Here is a 19,043-nt window from a genome sequence, read left to right on the forward strand (position 1 = left end):
CGTGTCCGACTCTGTGAGACCCTATTGACTGCAGCCCGCCAGGCTCCTCTGTCCCTGGGATTCTCCAGGCAAGAATACTGGAGTGGGTTGCCATGCCCTCCTCCAGGGGATCCTCCCCACCCAGGGATCTAACCGACGTCTCTTCAGTCTCCGGCCTTGGCAGGGGTGGGCTGTGTTTCTTTACCATTAGCGCCACCTGGGAAACCCAACTGCAGTGAACACTCCCTTGATCTTTAATCAAGCTGTTCAGCTCTTAGTTAATTTCCTGTCTCTTTAAGACCCAAGTCGGCTGTTTCGCCCCACTCAGAAATGGCTGCGCCGGCTTCACGCGCTCTGCGCATGCTTCTTGAACACAATTTGGCGCCGAGACAATTCAGTGACTTTTGCAGCGCAAGATGGGGACTTGGCGGCGGGCAAGATCGAACTTCCCGGCATGCTTTGCAGTCGGGCCGCGAGGCCCCGCGTCTAGTGATGGGGAGCCCCTGGTGCTTGACGCCGCCAAATCGGCCGTAGAGGTGGACGTTGTGACCGGGAGCCGGGAACTGGAAGGCCGCGGAGTGGAAAGATGGAAGCGTGGCGCTGTGTGAGGAGGGGCTACGGCCGCTGTGTGGTGGGGAGAGGCCGGTCAGTAGGGCTGGGTGGCGGGAGGGAAGAGGGAGGGGCGGGCGGCCCGGGGGCGGGAGCGGGCGACCCGGGGGAACCGGGGCGGGGCGGGCTGGGGTGTCGGGGTTGGAAGAGGAAGAGGGTCCGGGCCGCGGTGCCGCCGGGACAGACCTCTGGAGACCCTGAGGGATAGGTAATCCCGGCGCGCGGCCCGCGCAGAGCGGGCCCGAGGCGCCGAACGCGTCGGCCGAGGGCCGGGCTCGTGCTTCCCCGGGCCGGGCTGGCCTCGGAGCCCCGGCCCACTTCCCGTAACCCAGCCCGAGCCTCCGGGTCTCCGGCCTCCTCCCCCAGCCCCGCAGAGCCCCGGGCGGGGAGCCGCGGGTCAGTTAGCGAGGCCACCGTCCGCCGTGGGTCGGGGGCGGCCTGACCCCGAGGGAGGCGCGCCGTGTGCACACGCCCAGGGGATGCTCTCTTGGTGTGTGGATGCCCGGCAAACTTTTCCCCTCCCCGACCCTGGGATCCCAACCTTTTACGGTGATTGCCAAATTCTGGTTCCACATCGATATTACCGGATAATTTACTTGTGGAATTGACTTATCTTTGAATAAAAAGCACTTCAAGAGGTGCTGCCTACATTAGCACCTTTCTAAGTAGTATCCACGAGTTGCTGGCTTTGATATACTGATTTTTTTTCTAATACACTTTAAAATAAATGCTTAGATATTACTTAATTGTGTACCATATGAAACTGAGTGGTGTATTATCACACGTGGGAAACACTGCACCCTCTTAGTTTATACGTAAGTTACGGGGATCAGGTTTTGACTCCTGTAGTTTGGGGACTTTCCTGTTCCGTAGGCAGCGTTTCCTGAGTACCAGCTGTGTGCCACGCACTGTGCTAGGCACTTGGGAAGAGACCCAGATTAAAACGAATTAGGGTGCTCTGGCCCCACAGGAGCCCATCAACTTAAGAGAAAATAAGTCTGCATAAGTAACTACAAATACAGTGAATAAGTTTTGTAGTACAAGTATTATGTTAGAATACGGTAGCTTATTGGGATAGAAGGTGTATGGCTTTTCTCCAAATCTCTATGGCTTTCAGACTTGTCACAAAACAGGATAGACTTACCCATGTCATGCCTTTAAAAGTTTACAATTATGTTGACGTTAGAGAGCAGTTTGAGAAAGGGTAAACTGCTCAATAAATTTACATAGTAATACAAATGTAAATGCTGTTGAAACAAATATGACATATAAAAGTCAAATAACAGTATATACAATTTAAACAAAATTCCTTCGGTGATGAAAGTGGAGATTATTGACATTGACTTGGAAATATAGCTTTAATGAATTCTGGAGGACAGGAGGCATGTTTCTCAGGATTGTAGCTATTTGCCAGATAGTGTTTTAGTGCTTAAGTTGCATTGTTTCATAAGAGAGCCTGAGAGCAATGTATCTATTCAAAATAATGATAACACTATTTTGGAGACATTTTTCACTAGAGAGCCTATCATATAATTGGTATCAGATAATTGGTGCTGTAGGGTTTGGAGTGTTGGTGAATTTCTAGTAAGTAATTCTTTTTCATTTCCCTCAAGGAGGAGCAAGCTTTAAAGAGAAAAAAGTAGCATGGAAAAATAAATTATGTACTGATTAGCAGGAGAGGTAGGTAGTTTCATGAAGTAGTGATAGGCTTTTGTTTTCTTAGCTATAAAGATGTTTGGAAAATAAAACCTTGGTATAAAAAAGTTGTTCAGAAACATATTTTTACTCCAAACTCAGGTTAGAGAGATTCACTTTTATTATAGTCAGCTTATGTGTTCTATATTTAAGTATTATGTGTGCTGTGGGTTTTATTTGTCCATTAGGTTTCATTAGATGCTAGAAAGCTACTCAATACGGTTTGGTGATTGGCTTATCTCTCAGTTGAATTGTGTGGACTTTTGGAAGTTTATCTGGTATTTGGGGAGGCTGGTGGATTCTCTGTTAAGTATTTAGAATACCATTCATAGTTGTTTAGGGAGTGTTTTGAGGTATTGCCACTAGCAGTGAAATCCTTCAGATTGAGAAGTCAGATTTTAAATATTAGACATTACCTTCCCTTGAGGAAGCAGATTTAGATTCTGTGTGGTATATAGCTGAACAAAAAGTGGTACCTCAAGGAGTGTATTTATTTCTTTTAGATACCCCATGTTACCCCACCACCAGAAGAGTCTGGGCAGAGACTGGACTACACCGTGGGAGAATCTGCAAAAGTGTTGCTGGAACAGACATATTTCTAGTTGTATGAGGTGGCCTGGACATTATTCTCGTGCTCCTTACCCATACTTCAGTAGTAGGCATTTCTCCCTAAATTGGCGACCACCTTGTTTGTTTGAGTCTAGAGCTCCGTTTCAGTACTGGAACTGGAGACCTGACAGCCTGAGCCAGACTTCTTTGATTCATCTCTCTAGTTACATCATGAACTCTGAGGGAGATGAGCCTTCATCAAAACGAAGAAAACACCAAGGTAAAGGTGACATTTATCTTGGTGCAGAAATAGACATAAGCCATAGAGTAATTGAAACTTTTCATATTTAATTCTTAAGAAAACCTCCTGCAGGTTTTAGAAGTGTTTGATGTTTATTTTTAACCAGTACTTTTCTGTTAGGGAGACGGAAATTATTTTTTTTAATTAAGTCTTTAAAAAAAAAAAATCTTCAACTAATTGTGTATTTCTGGCAGTAAAAATAAAAGTCACTCTTCATATAAAGTTGGAAAACAATGGAGAACCAGATGGAAACATTAAGAATAATTTTAAAATTCACTGTTTTTGAAACAAAGGTTCTTAGATTTCTTAGAAATTGATACATGTATTCTTGGGATTCCACAGATCTATTAAAAAACATCATGTTTTCATTTTTAATGTTAGCATTATATAAGACAAAAGAATTTCCTTAAATAGAAACAATCATAAGTGAAAAATATTTTCTTACAGAATCACATTTTAGCTTATTAAATTTATATTTCTCATGTTGGATCTTTAGACATAATCAAGAGTCTTTGGGAAGTTTATCTTTTAAGCACATCTTATTCAACTTTGAGACAGTTTTTTCTAGCTATCTTGGTTATTTCTGTTTTTCTCCTGTTCTTTTTACTCTCAACAATTCACCAGACTCTGAGCTGCCAGCCCTGCCCCCCTCCAAAAGTATACATGAGTAGTCATAGTATTGGAATTGTCATACTTATTGAGCTGCAGTTGTCAATGAAGATCATTCCTCTGAAGATACTTGAAAATAGGCTGTGTGGGTGTGAATTTGCAGGGAGCAGACATAAGTTTGCCAAGGGAAGGCGTTGAGAGCTAGTCTTACCTGGGAGTCAGATCTAGATTAGTTAGAGCTCTTCTAAGTAGACTTCTACACATTTAAGTAGAAAGTCTAATTACTCAGAAGAAGTGGAAATCTGTTTGTATAGCGCTTAACCACCAATGTGTTTGCAAACAGGTATTTGTTTGAATGATTAAAAGGTATATTTGAATCATTAAAATTAGGTTCCTAAGAACAACCCATCATCTAAGGCTGTGTGAGGACATGAGATGGCTGCTCGTTCACGTAGTCATTGTTCGTCAGGTTAACGTGCTTCTCTTCTGTTTAGCCTTTTGTAAATCTGGTGGGCTCTCAGGTGGAGAGGTGGCGTAGTGACCCCAGACATGGGCTTAGGAAACGCTCCTGCTCTCACTCTACTCCACCACTAACAGTGTGAGTTTGGACAGGTTACTGAACCTCTCTTCTCCTTGGTTTCCTAGTGTAAAATAATACCTGCTTTGAAAGCCTGTGGAGGATGAAGTGAGACATATTCAAAGTGCCTAACACATTGTTGGCTTCATAGTAGGTACTCAGAAAATCCTGGTGGTGTTGTTTTCCCTTTAATGGATGGGGAATTACATTTACAGACCGATAAACTTTGATTGCAACCTGACTCTCTATATGTCCGTTCTTCCTAGGTTTTGTGAATAAGGAAAATGCTCTTCGTTAAGCCATATTTGTGACTTCTGATATTTCACTAATACTACTTTTCAATCAAGAGAACAGCATTGCTAACTTGCCTGTCACTTTAAAGTGGTATTTGAAGGATTTGTGTGACCCAATTATGACCTTTTAATTAGGCACCCTAGAAACCCAATCAGGCCTAATTGCTTGCTTTTTTTGACTCATCTGTCTTCTCTGCTGTGACCACCTTGTTCCTCCTGACATGGAAGGTATATAAACTTTTGTAGTGTGAATTTATGTTGTGAAGTCTGTGAAAGCCAAAGACTGTCCACTCTCAGTAGTTTTCAAGTTGTCTTCCATGGAACCCTAGCATTCAAACAAATTTCTGTATGTTTATTCAAAGCAAATGTGGTCAGAATAAAATGTGTTCACCCCATCATCCCAGCCCCAGTCCCAGCCTACCAGGGGTTGGTGGTCAGGACATGAAAAATAATGTCAAAGGGTTATACAGACTGTAGAAGTCTGAAAGCTACTGTATTGATTTGATCGTCTTGTGGTCTTGGTTATTTAAAAAAATGGAATTGCCAAAAGAGTTGGTTTAAACTCTTAATTGCCAGGACTATACAAATCTTATGCTTTTATATGCCTTTACATATACATATTTTATAAGAAAGCATGAATGAATTTAATGCGGCACTGCCCCCAGCGTAGTGCTGTAAGTTTGCAGTGATAGCTAACATTTTGTTGGATGACTGGAACCCTCTCCATCTCCTCTACAGAAGATTTAATGATTTGTGGCTAGAACCGTAGACAGTCCCCAATTTACGAGGGAATTGTGTTCTCAATAATCAGTTCTTAAGAATCAATTCTGTTTTTCTCATAGCAACTATGTTATAAATCTCAGAGTAGCTGTGCAGAGTCAATATAAGTAGCTTTAGTTCTGGCCTTTAGGGGTTCGGTTCAGTTCATTTCAGCCACTCGGTCGTGTCCGACTCTTTGAGACCCCATGAACCGCAGCACACTAGGCTTCCCTGTCCATCGCCAACTCCCAGAGTTCACCCAAACTCATGTGCATTGAGTCGGTGATGCCATCCAACCATCTCATCCTCTGTCATCCCCTTCTCCTCCTGCCCTCAATCTTTCCCAGCATCAGGGTCTTTTCAAATGAGTCAGCTCTTTGCATCAGGAGGCCAAAGTATTAGAGTTTTAGCTTCAACATCAGTCCTTCCAATGAACACCCAGGACTGATCTCCTTTAGGATGGACTGGTTGGATCTCCTTAGAGTCCAAGGGACTCTCAAGAGTCTTCTCCAACACCATAGTTCAAAAGCATCAATTCTTCTGTGCTCAGCTTTCTTTATAGTCCAACTCTCACATCCATACATGACTACTGGAAAAACCATAGCTTTGACTAGACAAACCTTTGTTGACACAGTAATGTCTCTGCTTTATAATATGCTGTCTAGGTTGGTCATAACTTTCTTTCCAAGGAGTAAGCGTCTTTTAATTTCATGGTTGCAATCACCATCTGCAGTGATTTTGGAGCCCAAAAAAAGAAAGGCCTTTAGGAGCAGGATTCTCCATATTCAGTGAAGGATAAAGGATAGTTTCCTTCTCTTTCCTGGGCATAAGACAAGCACTGGGCTAAATTATATGATAGTTGAATGCTTTTATTAATTTGGTTTTCTTTCCTTCATCATTTTTTACCTTTCTCCTCAGGCTTCTAGTACCTTTATGGTATCATAATTCCAACTCCCCTGTTCCACTCAGACCTCGCTATTCATAAAAATTACCTTACTCTTCTGGCCTCTGATCAGAATTCTATTCCTTCAGTGCAGCAGATAGCAGCTTTTAGATTTTGAGTGAAGAAATCTGATTAAAGTCACTTAAAATTTTTACTTCATTGACATTTCTAGAGTGTACTGATACTTTTTTTCCTCTCACCTTTTTTGAGATATAACTGACATTACTAGCATGGTCTAAGTTTAAGGTGAACAGCATAATGATTTACCTTTACATACATCATGGAAGGATTACCACAATAAGTTTTGTGAACCTCCATCATCCCAAAGAGATATAACAGAAAAGGGAAAGAAATATTTTGTATGTAATGTGAGCTTTTAGAATTTACTCTAACAACCATCATATAGAACATACTACAGTGTTGATTAAATTTACCATGTTGTACATCACATCCCTAGTACTTATTTATCTTATAACTGAAAGTTTGTACCTTTTGACTGCCTGCAGCTAGTTCCCCCTCCCCACTAGAGTATGTCGATATTCTGTAAATATATCATAATTGCAGAAGATTTGGAAAAATCTTTCACAGTCCTTCCTAGCAGAGATAATTACTCTTAAAAATAGTGGTATATTTCCTTGTAGTCTTTTCCTACTATGTTTAGAATACTCTTCCTCAATTTATTTTTTATTTAATTTTTAATTGGAGAAACTTAGGAATTCTAAATCAGTGAAATGAAAGCCTTGCAGGAAAAGGGAGATATACTAGGGCTGAGATTTTCTCATATCATCTAATTGTGCTTGAAAGTCCATCTTCAAATACTTTTGTTTCCCAAGTTCATCCCATTTCTTGTTTTTCCCTTCTGAGCTTATAGATTCTCTAAGAAGTTCCACATTTGTCTTCATAGCTTTCATGAGAGTAAGAGTATCCTCTTTATTGGTGGGGAGAGGAAGATTGAAGGAGTATGTGTGTTGTGTATGAGTATTTATACATATATATGGTACTGTGTTTATATATCTATAGATACATATATATGTGTGTATATATGTATTTTTTTTAAGTAGTCTTGTCTAAATCAAAGACTGCTTATAATTTCAGAATCTCTTGCCATTTCATCTTGTTCTCAATACTTTTTCAGTGTACATGGTGTCTTTGCGGAATATAAACTGTCACACATTCCTGATTGTTGCATGCTAGGTTTGTCAATCAGGAGTTATCATTTACTAGCATTGTATAGCTATGTTACATTTAACTTTTGCTTTGGCGTGCATTAAAAATATTTCTTTTGTTTATTTCGTTAGCATTCTTCCAGTAAATACTGCTTCCATTTACTGTCATTATATACCCTTCATTCACGTCTAAACCAGATTTCTCAGATGAATTGTCTCAGGAACATAGTTAAGCATTTGATGATCCCGTCATACTAGTAGGTGATAAAATACAATATGAAATTATCTTGTTGAAAGACCAGCTGTGCCATACAAGGATATTGTCCTGGCTCTGAAGTTGCCGAGCATGTCTGTGGCAAGTCCATGTCATGACCATGGGAAGGTGAGAAATCATGACCCCTGTATAGTCTTTGCTTTGTTAACCCACACTCAGAGCCTCCAGAATGACTTGCTGAGCCCTCTTAAACATGTCTTGTGCCTCTCGGATCAGGCAGTGTATCATTTTGTGGTCTTCGTAAATAATTTGATGACCTTTTCTAGTCATGAGGTGCTACAGTACCATTTCCTAGGGGAAAACATTCTGTTCATTGCTTATAAGAATTTTTAAAAGGCAAAAAATACTTAATGTGCAGGAAAAGATATGATCTTTTTTTTATTCTTTGTATTTTGTCTAATATATTTTAACAGGCACAATACAGCGGCATTGGGAATATATATGTAACCATAATAAAGAAAACACGAAGATCCTAGGAGACGAAAATGTTGACCCCATATGTGAAGACAGTGAGAGCAAGTTTGACTTTTCAGTGATGTCTTATAATATACTGTCACAAGATTTGCTGGAAGACAATTCACACCTTTATAAACACTGCCGGCGGCCAGTGTTACACTGGAGTTTTAGGTTTCCCAATATTCTGAAAGAAATTAAACACTTTGATGCAGATGTAAGTGTAAAATATCAGAATTATTCACCTAAGGAAAAGTTGGATTCATTTCTGAACTAAATGGTTTTTTACCCCTTTTGTTTCTGAAGTCAGAGGGAAGGCCTGTATAGTTATAGGTGAATTCCCTAGCAGTCCAGTGGCTAGGACTCTGTGCTTAACACTGCCCGAGGCTCGAGTTCCGTTTCCGGTCGGGGAACTACGATCCCACAAGCCACAGTATGGCCAAAAAAAAAATGTTTTTTTAATAGATAAGATGATGGAACAGCTTTGAGTAGGGTATTATAACTTTGGAGGAATAACTTGCTAATGGTTGTTGATATAAATGATTATATAACTTTTCAGAAAAGATCCAAAAATTTTTTTAAGTATCAATTTTGAGAAGAGCTGCTACCAGATTAAGTGTTCAGTAAATACTTCCTTTGATTGAAAATTTTAATAATTCATGCAGAAATTAATTTAGATGATGGCATTCAAAAAATTACCTCTTAAGAAACGACTAGAAGGATCTAATATGAATGAACTTGTAAATTCAGGAAAAATATTCCAGCATATAAATTATAAATATTTCCTTTGGGAAATATCAGCTTTGGATAATAAGAGGGATTCTTGTGAGTAAAGGTCACGGTTTTGGGGACTGATCAAATTTGGAGACATTAATTTGATAGATTTATACAAGAAAAAACTATTTCAGCTTTCATCAGGTTTTTAGAATTTTAAAAACAAAAGCACCAGAAAGTTCATATTTGTATTTTTTTTGTTTTAATTCAAGCCATTTTTTCTTCTAAGGTACTTTGTTTGCAAGAAGTTCAAGAAGATCATTATGGAACCGAGATCAGGCCAAGTTTGGAATCATTGGGTACAAATGTAACTTTTATTTTAGCCAGATTTACTTAATGGGTTGTTAAAGCATAGCTTGATAACAAAGGTGTGAGGTATATTTGGACTAAAAATTTTAACTTTGAAAAACCGCTTAATACCCATTTCAAGAGGTCAAGAAAAGATTGAAGTATTTCAAATGGGAACTTTTGTGTTGATACGTATTTTAATTCAAATGGAAGGATGTGCAAGAATCTCTTCATAGCTGCCTTTCCAGGAGTCTCTTTGCCTTCTACCAGACTCCTAAGATTGATTCTGAGTTCCATGAGATCAGGGAGCACTGTATCTAGTTCATCATTTTATGACACCCGTGTCCACAGTGCCTAATTGAATGAATACCTTAGAAACAGGTCATCTCTTTGAGAAATGCTGCCTACGTTGCGTTCATTCATTCAGCATGTATTTTTTTGAGTGTCTTCTGTATACCATGCACTGTTGAAGGCAGTGGGGATAGAGCAGTGAGCAAAACAGGTAACAGGTTTCTATCCTCGTGGAGCATACGTCCTAGTGGAGAAAGGCCAAGAATAAACTGAACAGACAAGTAAACAGTACCTCAGGTAATGAGAGTTTTCTGGGGAAAGCACAGGAAAGGGGAAATGGGTCAGCTTTCAGTTTTACAAAACGATCCGAGGAAGCAACTTTTGGGTAAAGACTTAAAGGAGGTGAAGGAACAGTGGTGCCTGGAGTACTCCAGGTAGTGGAGAAGGCTCCGAGAAGGTTGGAGTGCCTTGAGGCAAGAGAAGCTGCTGTGTGTGGAGTGGAAAACGCAGGGAAGAGTTAGAGGCAAAAAGGTGAGAGATCTGGGGTCGGCGAGAGGGCAGCGATGACTATAAGGTCACTGTCTTTGCCTTGACTCTGATTTCTGTCAGGATGGAAATGGGACTGTGATAACATACACGCATGTCACACTGCAGTCTGCTGGTAAAAAAATGTTTGACTCAATCGTAGACTTTTTTTATTCCAACACTTTTTAACATCCTACATTACTAATTTTTTTAAAAATACACTTCTGTAAACCTTGTCCCGGCTTCCCTGGTGCTCAGAGGGTAAAGCGTCTGCCTGCCGTGTGGCATACCCAGATTTGATCCCTGAGTTGGGAAGATCTCCTGGAGACGGAAATGGCAACCCACTCCGGCATTCTTGCCTGGAAAATCCCATGGACAGAGGAGCCTGGCAGGCTACAGTCCATGGGGTTGCAAAGAGTCAGACACGGCTGAGTGACTTCACTCACAAACATTGTCCAAAAATTAGAATTTTGTTTTACCATATATATTATTTTTTGCAAGTGTGGCAAAACATAGTACTGTTACTTTCATATATATATGAAAAAACAGTCATCTGTGTTCAAACTTGTTTTCTTTCTTACAGGTTATCACTGTGAATACAAGATGCGGACAGGAAGGAAGCCTGACGGCTGCGCCATCTGCTTCAAACATTCCAAGTTCTCACTCTTGTCAGTGAACCCCGTGGAGTTCTACCGGCGCGACGTTCCTCTCCTGGACAGAGACAACATTGGATTGGTGCTGCTCTTGCAGCCCAAGATCCCGGGCGCCGCCTCCCCCGCCATCTGTGTGGCTAACACGCATCTGTTGTACAACCCCAGGCGAGGTGACATTAAACTGACCCAGCTGGCAATGCTGCTGGCAGAGATTTCCAGTGTTGCCCGTCAGAAAGATGGCAGCCTCTGCCCCATTGTTATGTGTGGGGACTTCAATTCTGTTCCCGGTTCTCCACTCTATAGTTTTATTAAGGAAGGAAAATTGAATTACGAAGGACTTGCCATAGGAAAGGTAAGTGCACTCCTCCTTATTAGGAGGTGGGTGTAAGTCTCTTCATCGTAAAGTGAGGACAGAGCTTTACCTTGTAAGGTCATCCCAGAGCTGTTTGAAAACCTCAGATGAGTCAGTTTACCAAGCTGCAGTGATGATCCGTAGCTACTCATAAGTAATTATATTCACTGGATTGAATTCACTTTTCCATCTATTTGTGACAGCATTCTGCTTGGAGGAAGTAGGAGCCAACAGAAAATTCAGAATGGGGGTGAAGAAGGAAAATAAAAGGATTGACAGACAGGAGTACTTCATAAATAAGGAACTACTCACAGTTGCAGAATAGTGTTTTGAATGCCAGATGTGGGCAAAAGAGTTAGAAAAACAGTAATTTAATATTTGCTTATTATATAAATTTTCCTTTACATAAGGATAAATATTTCAGTTGTTTAGCTGAGTATAATTTATCCCATGTTTTTATTTTTATTGTTCTTGTTCTCTGCTTAGTTCAGATCCTTTCCTCTTCAGTACATTTACCCAGAGTAAGCCCTTACCACCGAGTTTTGGATGACAGCTTAAAATTTTATGAGTTGATCTTTCTTAGTGTTTTATATACCAGGAACTATAATGCAGGTAGTAAAAATAGGAGAAGTATTAGTCCAAAGCTATAGATGATTTAGATTTCCAAATTCAAGAAAAACATGCATAGGAAAAATTACCATTTTTATGTAAGTAATAATGTTTTCTGAACTGTATTTGAGCAAAATTTCACAAGCACAAATGATATAATGAATAAAGGATAATATTTACCATTCTTGGATTTCCTTTCATTTAAGAAATAAACTTTTCAGTACATAATTTAAAATCTATCCACCTAAGATACCTGTTGAAATTTTGTTTAGGTATCTGGCCAGGAACAGTCTTCACGGGGACAAAGAATTTTATCTATTCCAATTTGGCCCCCAAACCTAGGTATCTCACAGAACTGTGTGTATGAGGTACAGCAGTTACCAAAAGTAGAAAAGCCAGGTAAGTGTTTGCAATCCATTTCGGCAGTCTTCTTGATAATAGTGTTCCCTTTGAAGGCATGCAACTAAAATTTTAAAGAGAGAACATCTCAGAGATGAATATTCATATATAAAAGCATAGTTGTTCACTTTTTTTTTTTAAGAACTCTGATTACCTTTTGAAAATCAACTTCCAAAATTACTTTTGCATGTTGCTTTGGACATGTTTGTGTTTTATTTTTGCTAATTCTGGAGAACGTCATAATACAGATTCTGGGATGAACCATTTAACTAGGCATCTGTCTAAACAAGATATGCCTTAACTTTGTTCCTAGAGTAAAAGTACTCTAAGGCAAAGTAGAACAAAACAATACACTGATAGTATTACCAAGCTTCTCTTTGTTCTTCCAGACGGTGATCTGACACAGACAGAGCCAGACAAGACAGAGGTCCTGGTGACAGCGGAAAAGTGAGTTCTGGAAAGCAGCAGTAGATATGTGCTGACTCTAGTTGAGTAAAGAAATCATTTCCCAAAAATCACTTGGTTAAAAAATAAAGCTGATGATACTTTGTGCTGGTGAAGAACGCTGGCTCTTAGACAAAGAGACCTGAGTTCTAACCCTGACTTTGCTGCTCGTTAGCTGTGTGATTTTAAGCAAGAAATTGAACATTTTTAAAAGATTGTTTCTTTATAAATTGGGTTGTTATGAGAACTAGATGAGACAAAGCATGTAAAACTCAGGGTTTAACATACAGTAAGCACTTAAGCATTGTTGTTTATAGAAACAATTTGTCCGTTGACCTGAACCCGCTGACATTGCTATTACTTAAAACAAAGGTGACGGGACTTCCCTGGTGGGTCAGTGGCTGGGACTCCATGCTCCCAAAGCCAAGGGGCCCAGGTTCAATCCCTGTCAGGGAGCTAGATCCCACATGCCACAACTAAAGATCCTATGAGTTGCAACTAATAAATAAATAAGTATTTAAAACAAAAACAAAGGTGAAGAACACAGAAAAATATCTTTGAGATTTCAAGACGATCCTTAGCCTCCTTTAACTGCTTACTGGATCTCAAAAATAAATCTTAAAAAAAAAAAAAAATTATAGGAGAATTGATCCCCAAAAAAAGAATATGGCTGTAGAAAAGATAATTACCTAAACTCATCTCTTAAACTACAGGGAAAGGTCATCATAGGTAGCCAGGTAAAGATGCCTGGGTTTGTTTTTATTAAAGAATCATGGATGCTTAGGGCTGTGGTTGAAAAACATATATTTAATACAACAGGATGGAAACTATCATTTGTGTCTTAGGAGTCTTGTTTATTTCATAGTATGATTCTTCTATAGCTTTGACTTTTGTTTTAACACTTAAATTTCAGAATCACCTCTCATTCTTTTTATCTGCCTTCTTAGTCTTATTATATTTTGTATATCTCGTTTGGGGAAAATATCTCATATATAAGAACTAGTAAGAAAGGAGCAATTTTTTTTAATTAAAAAAATTTAATTAAAAATTTTAAACCTTTCACAATAGAAACTTCCTTGAGTGAGATTATTAAAAAGGCTACTCTTGCTAGCAAATACTTAGTTTTGAGTAATTCTGAAATCTTTTTATAACACAATAGAGTATAAGAAAAAGTACTTATATCTTTAAAATACAGTGAGTGTCTTTATATGCATACTTGTATCTGTAAACTAAAATGTTAGTAGTAAGAACAGTTTGCAGTAGACCTATTTACATTTAGTAATATTGTAACTATAAGTCCTTAGATATAAAAAGTTTCTAAAACTTGGCAGTAGAATGATTTGAAGCAATTACCTGTGCTTATTGACCTATGAGCTCTTTAAACGAAGGGCGACACCTTTCTCTGTATATCCTTAGCACTTAAGAGATAGTGCCTGGAACTTACGAGATGTTTGATAAATGTGTGTTAGATGAACAAAATAATGTCTTTTAAATTTTGTTTTGTTTCATGAAATAAAATATCCTTAAAATTCATGATGTATTAATGGGAGATGATTTTTAAACCTTTTGCCTGTAACATCATGTGTATTTAAAAAATGGGGTAATTGTAAGCCATTATATAGAAGCTGTTTTAAAATGCAGTACAAAATTATCTCACATACCATAGCAAGGATAACCATGGAAAGATATGGCCTCTCTGACATCAAAAGTCTGTCAGTTCTAAATAATATTCCTAAAGGCCACTTTAGTTTTCTATTTTAGAAGCAGCAAACTTACAAATTATTTTGGAATATGTGTTCATTAGTAAGTGGAGGCTCTCAAATGTGTTATAATTAATTTTAATAATCACATTGGTATGTTAATTATTGAGCTCCCCCACCCCACTTAGTATAGCCCTATTAATGACTTTTGGATATCACTGCATGAATAAAGAAATGTGAAATTGTGCTATGGTTTGTTTAAATAAATATTGTCCTAATGTCTGGTTTTGTCTGGAAATTTAAGTGAAAAAGTGCTTTAAGTAGGAGGAATTCTAAAAATCATGAAAAACTTGATGGATGCTAAATACTTTTTTTTTTCCTTCAATTTAGGTTATCTTCAAATTTACAGCACCATTTCAGCTTGTCATCTGTTTATTCACATTATTTTCCTGACACTGGAATCCCAGAAGTGACCACCTGTCATTCCCGAAGTGCCATAACTGTGGATTATATTTTCTATTCTGCTGAAAAGGAACGTGTTGCAGAGCAGCCAGGTAAAGAATGCGTGTAATCTTAAATTCTGCTTGAGAACACAGTAACTAAAAACTTCAGGGCTGAAGCTGAGAAAGCCAAACATCTGGATAAAGTTCTCGATTTATTTATTTATTTATTTATTTATTTATTTTTTTAAGTTCTCGATTTAGAAATTAAAAATATTTTAAAATTGGTAATGTATTTGGCAGATTGGTAATGTATCTGAGTAAATCAGTCTATCACCTGCAAAAGGTGGAGGCAGTGAAATACCTCAAAGCAAATTATTCCCCGTGAATTACATCCTCAGCTCTAGCCTCCAATCCCAGTCAGCTTCTGAGTTGCTTTTTAGATCTTTTATATTGCCTTTCGGTTTTTACTCACCACAAGTTTATTGTTTTTCTTGCGACAGCAGTATCATACAGTTTTGTACTTAAATTTTACTAAGGTATGCTGCCTTCATTGTAGGGCCTTGCTTGAACTACCAAAGCTGACAGTTTTGTCATGCTGACCCTGGAATATTGGTTCTTTCTGGAAAGAGCTAAGTCTGAAAAGTGTGTTTTTAAAAAGCAAAGGTGATAAACACTTTTCCTTGTATGATTTATTGAAAACAAGGTATTAATATTGGTTAGAGGATTTAACATGGAGAAGAGAGGTTTAAAGTAGTGAAAGTGATGAGTTGCTTAGTCATGTCTGACTTTTTAACAACCCCATGAATTAGTCCATCAGGCTTTTCTGTCCATGGGAATCTCCAGGCAAGAATACTGGAGTCGGTTGTTGTTCCCTTTTCCAGGGGATCTTCCTAACCCAGGGATTGAACCCGGGTCTCCTGCATTGCAGGCAGATTCTTTAGAGATTCTTTACAGCAGGGAACTGGGAGTCAGAAAAGTATTCAGAAAACTGAAAATCCTAAATGTGGGCAGCTATTTTGTCTTTTCTGATTTTCCTCTTTTTTCTCTTCCTTTTCCTTTTTTTCAGTGCTACTTTTCTTTCCCAATTTTCCCTTCTGTTTTTTTCTCTCTTTCCAAAAGTAACCTTACTAGTAACACTCAGGAGATGGCCAACTCCTCACCTTGCTGCTTTGCAGCTGTAGGCTAGTTCTGGTAGTTGTCATACTACATATATCCACTAGGCGGCGGCAGGGTGCCATGGACCAGCATCTCCCATGTTAACATTAAGAGCCTGTCTTTTACTCCACTTCTGTGGGTACTGAGTCTCTGGGACCAAGTTATACTAATTTATTCTACAGTCACTTAATAAATGTTCTACTTAGATGTGGCTTAGTCTTTCAGTTTTATACAATTACAGAAAAGTTGATGGGTGAATTTCTTAGGTAGTTGTCAATCTCAAATTACTCTTAACATTCTTATGTGTTACATTGATATTTTCTTCTAAAGATGATTTGTAGAACTTGAAATTGAAAAAAAAAAATTTGAAGTAGGAAAACAAGTATCTGAGACTGCTGTTTGTTTGAGAGTTATAATTAGGTTATAACTCAATAAAAAACTAACCATATTTTATTTTAAACTGTTTCATGTTAGACTTCCAGGGCAGTGTCAAGTTACATATCATTTTTTTCTTTTAAAGACTTCCTTGGTCAATTTACAACCTGTTGTTTCACTAAATGTGTATGTGCTTTTTTAATGTAGGAGCTGAAGTTACTTTGGTTGGTGGCTTGAAACTTCTAGCCAGACTGTCACTTCTTACAGAAGAAGACTTATGGACTGTTAATGGACTTCCAAATGAAAATAACTCTTCGGATCATCTGCCTTTATTGGCTAAATTCAGACTTGAGCTCTGACTTTTGATTACATATATACTTTGCGTTCCCGTTTGGTTTTTTTTCCCCCAAAGAGTTCTTAAGAGTTTGCATGTTTATTTATTTTTACGCTATGAAATTTCTGAAGAGGTTTATGTTAAATGTTTGAAACAGGTAACAGAAGAAACAAGTTTACACTTTTTTTTTAATAATGAAAAAATATTTTCCTGACAAGTGAGATCTAAATGCTGTTGATTGCAAAAAAAGTTGTAAATATTTATTCTAAATCCCAGTAAAATTGACAGTGATTTTTAAATACGGCGCAACTTCTTTAGTCTCTTAGGAAAGAATTTCGTGTTTTTAGCAAGCTTTAAAGTGGATCCAAAATATCTTTGAGTTCTTGCAAACCGCAACTCATTCTCTTGCAGAAGGCCTGATTTCATCACAAGGATCATGTCTGTTGAGTCCTAACTCATTCATCTCAGAAATCATTGGGTTGTTCACAAGTGTCTAACCATTTTAGTTTGTCTTTGATGGGGCTTGATAGTACTTTCTAGAACTGTACAAATTGCTTAATCCATTTTATTACCATCCTGAGCCATGTAATGTGCCTGCATTTTATTGGGAAAATGTAGGTCACCGTAACTCGTGTGATGAGGTGTTTTGGACAAGCCCACCCTCCATCCTGTAGTGGACTGTATGGACGCCTAAGAGTCATTCTGGGGTCATGCCTTGGGTTTCCCTAGTAATTTTTTTTTTTTTAATTTAGTTTCAAGAAAAGATTCTGGATTGAAGGAAAGGTTTTACTTTACTAAACCAATCCTGTAGAAATTTATTAGGAAACTTGTATTTGGAACAAAGTGGCAGCTATAAGATTCTTTTTATTTGCCTCAGAAATAAGAGGAAGCCAGCAGAACTCTAGAGGGGAGATATTAACTTGGAGACCTAAGACTCTTTAATAGTTGATATTAACTGTTTTGTTGTGGTTCAACTGTTGTCGTTTCTATAATGTTTTAGGTTTCTGTCTCTTTTGTTATCATGATTCAGCAGTGTGAGATGGTGCTGGTCTTTTTTATAAAGTGGTTAAGAGTGGGTCTGAAAAATCCTGCAGTTGGCTCTTAATGAGTGTTTGAATCACACATTTTAAAACCTAAGTGAAAATTTACTCTTTTCTAGAATTGGGATCAAAGAACTATGTACATTTTTACTAAGTAATTTTATATTGAATTATTCTGAATTATAAAAGTTTTTTACAGTGGGTTTTCTGAATAGAATGCTTCATTTTAAATTAGCAGCAGTAGTTACTTTGTAGGCTCGGACTTTTTCTACTGAAGTATTTACAATTATTAAAAAATAAATAAACCAGATAAATACCCCCAAAAAGTATGTGGGTTATAAGGATTTGTCTAGTAAAAGTTATAGTGTTATAGAAATACTTCTGTTTATTGTATCACTTTTTTTTTTAACTTAACAGTATTAACCGTATAGTTCTAGGATTTTCCACATTTTGTAGTAACAGTTTTCAAAGTATTACATGTTCTGATTAGCAGATATTGTCATCAGCAAATGATAACAGCAGATAGTATTTTTATCCCTTTTAGTATTAGGGAAAGAAAAATGAAGATTCATGGATAAGTATGTTGTGTTGTATGAATTTGTTAACAACTAACTTTATATATAGGTATTCTTGATAAACAAACATCCCTGAAAACCTCTGAAAACTTATTTTTTTGTATCCTGATTAATATATTGTGATTTTAGGCCCTTTTCACGTACTTCACTTTGAGTTAATCCCATAAAATTGCTTTCAACTTTAGCTTATAGAATGAAGTAGTAGTATGTGTACTGTAGGCCAAGGAATCCTTTGTAACTTTCTCACAGGCTTTTAAAGCTCCACTAAAATTAACTGTCCACGTGTCTTTACTTTGTTTGATCAGAAGAGTTAATAACTGTTGGAGCCTTGTATTTACCTGCCAAAAGCAATTAAATTTGGTTAATTGCTGAAACCAAATCTCCCCATCTCACCTGCTGTGCTATCCAGGTTTTAAATGGAAAGGGATATATTGCAGAATTGCAATAATGAAATTTTGGTTTTACTATAGCTTTTGATATCAGTAGGTGTGTTTGAAATTGTCTTTTCTGGAATTTAGCGACTTGTCTGCTCTTAACCCTTTGCTTTCCTAAAAACACTAAGAGATCCAGAGTTCAAAGGGTTGGAAAAACATTCACTTTGTCAAGTCATTTGCACTTTGTCCATGTAAGTTACCTAATAAATTATTGTGCTAGTACATTTGTGCCTGAAGGTTTTGTGGTAGATGAAATAAGCTGTGTAATTCACTTGTTGCCTTGGGTGATGCCAAAATATAAGGAAGCCAATAAGTGAATTAAGATACACCAAAATAGAGTGATAAATTTAATACAGAATCTGAAAATTGTGGAAGAAGACAAGGGTGAGAGTGATAAATTAATTTACTAGAACAAGTATATAATAAGAGGAATAAAAAAAAAATC

The 19,043-nt window shown here is 37.9% G+C and overlaps 1 protein-coding gene across 10 annotated transcripts; it reads left to right on the forward strand.

Annotated features, from left to right (window-relative positions):
* The first annotated feature begins 392 nt into the window (after window positions 1-392).
* Window positions 393-18,820, forward strand: ANGEL2 (angel homolog 2). 10 transcript variants are annotated; one of them, XM_065936226.1, is made up of 9 exons: window positions 393-583; window positions 2,787-3,112; window positions 8,168-8,424; window positions 9,211-9,280; window positions 10,669-11,090; window positions 11,972-12,098; window positions 12,488-12,545; window positions 14,633-14,796; window positions 16,423-18,820. In XM_065936226.1, the coding sequence occupies exons 1-9, from the start codon at window positions 396-398 to the stop codon at window positions 16,572-16,574; spliced, it is 1,764 nt and encodes a 587-aa protein (XP_065792298.1). In that variant the 5' UTR covers window positions 393-395; the 3' UTR covers window positions 16,575-18,820. The 10 variants fall into 10 exon arrangements, with proteins under 10 accessions (XP_065792298.1, XP_065792299.1, XP_065792308.1 ...); XM_065936227.1 differs by having other exon boundaries at window positions 449-624; XM_065936229.1 differs by lacking the exon at window positions 393-583 and adding an exon at window positions 721-796.
* The last annotated feature ends 223 nt before the right edge of the window (window positions 18,821-19,043 follow it).

This window comes from Muntiacus reevesi, chromosome 5 (genome assembly GCF_963930625.1).
Source record: "Muntiacus reevesi chromosome 5, mMunRee1.1, whole genome shotgun sequence".
In the NCBI taxonomy this organism is placed as follows: Eukaryota; Metazoa; Chordata; class Mammalia; order Artiodactyla; family Cervidae; genus Muntiacus; species Muntiacus reevesi.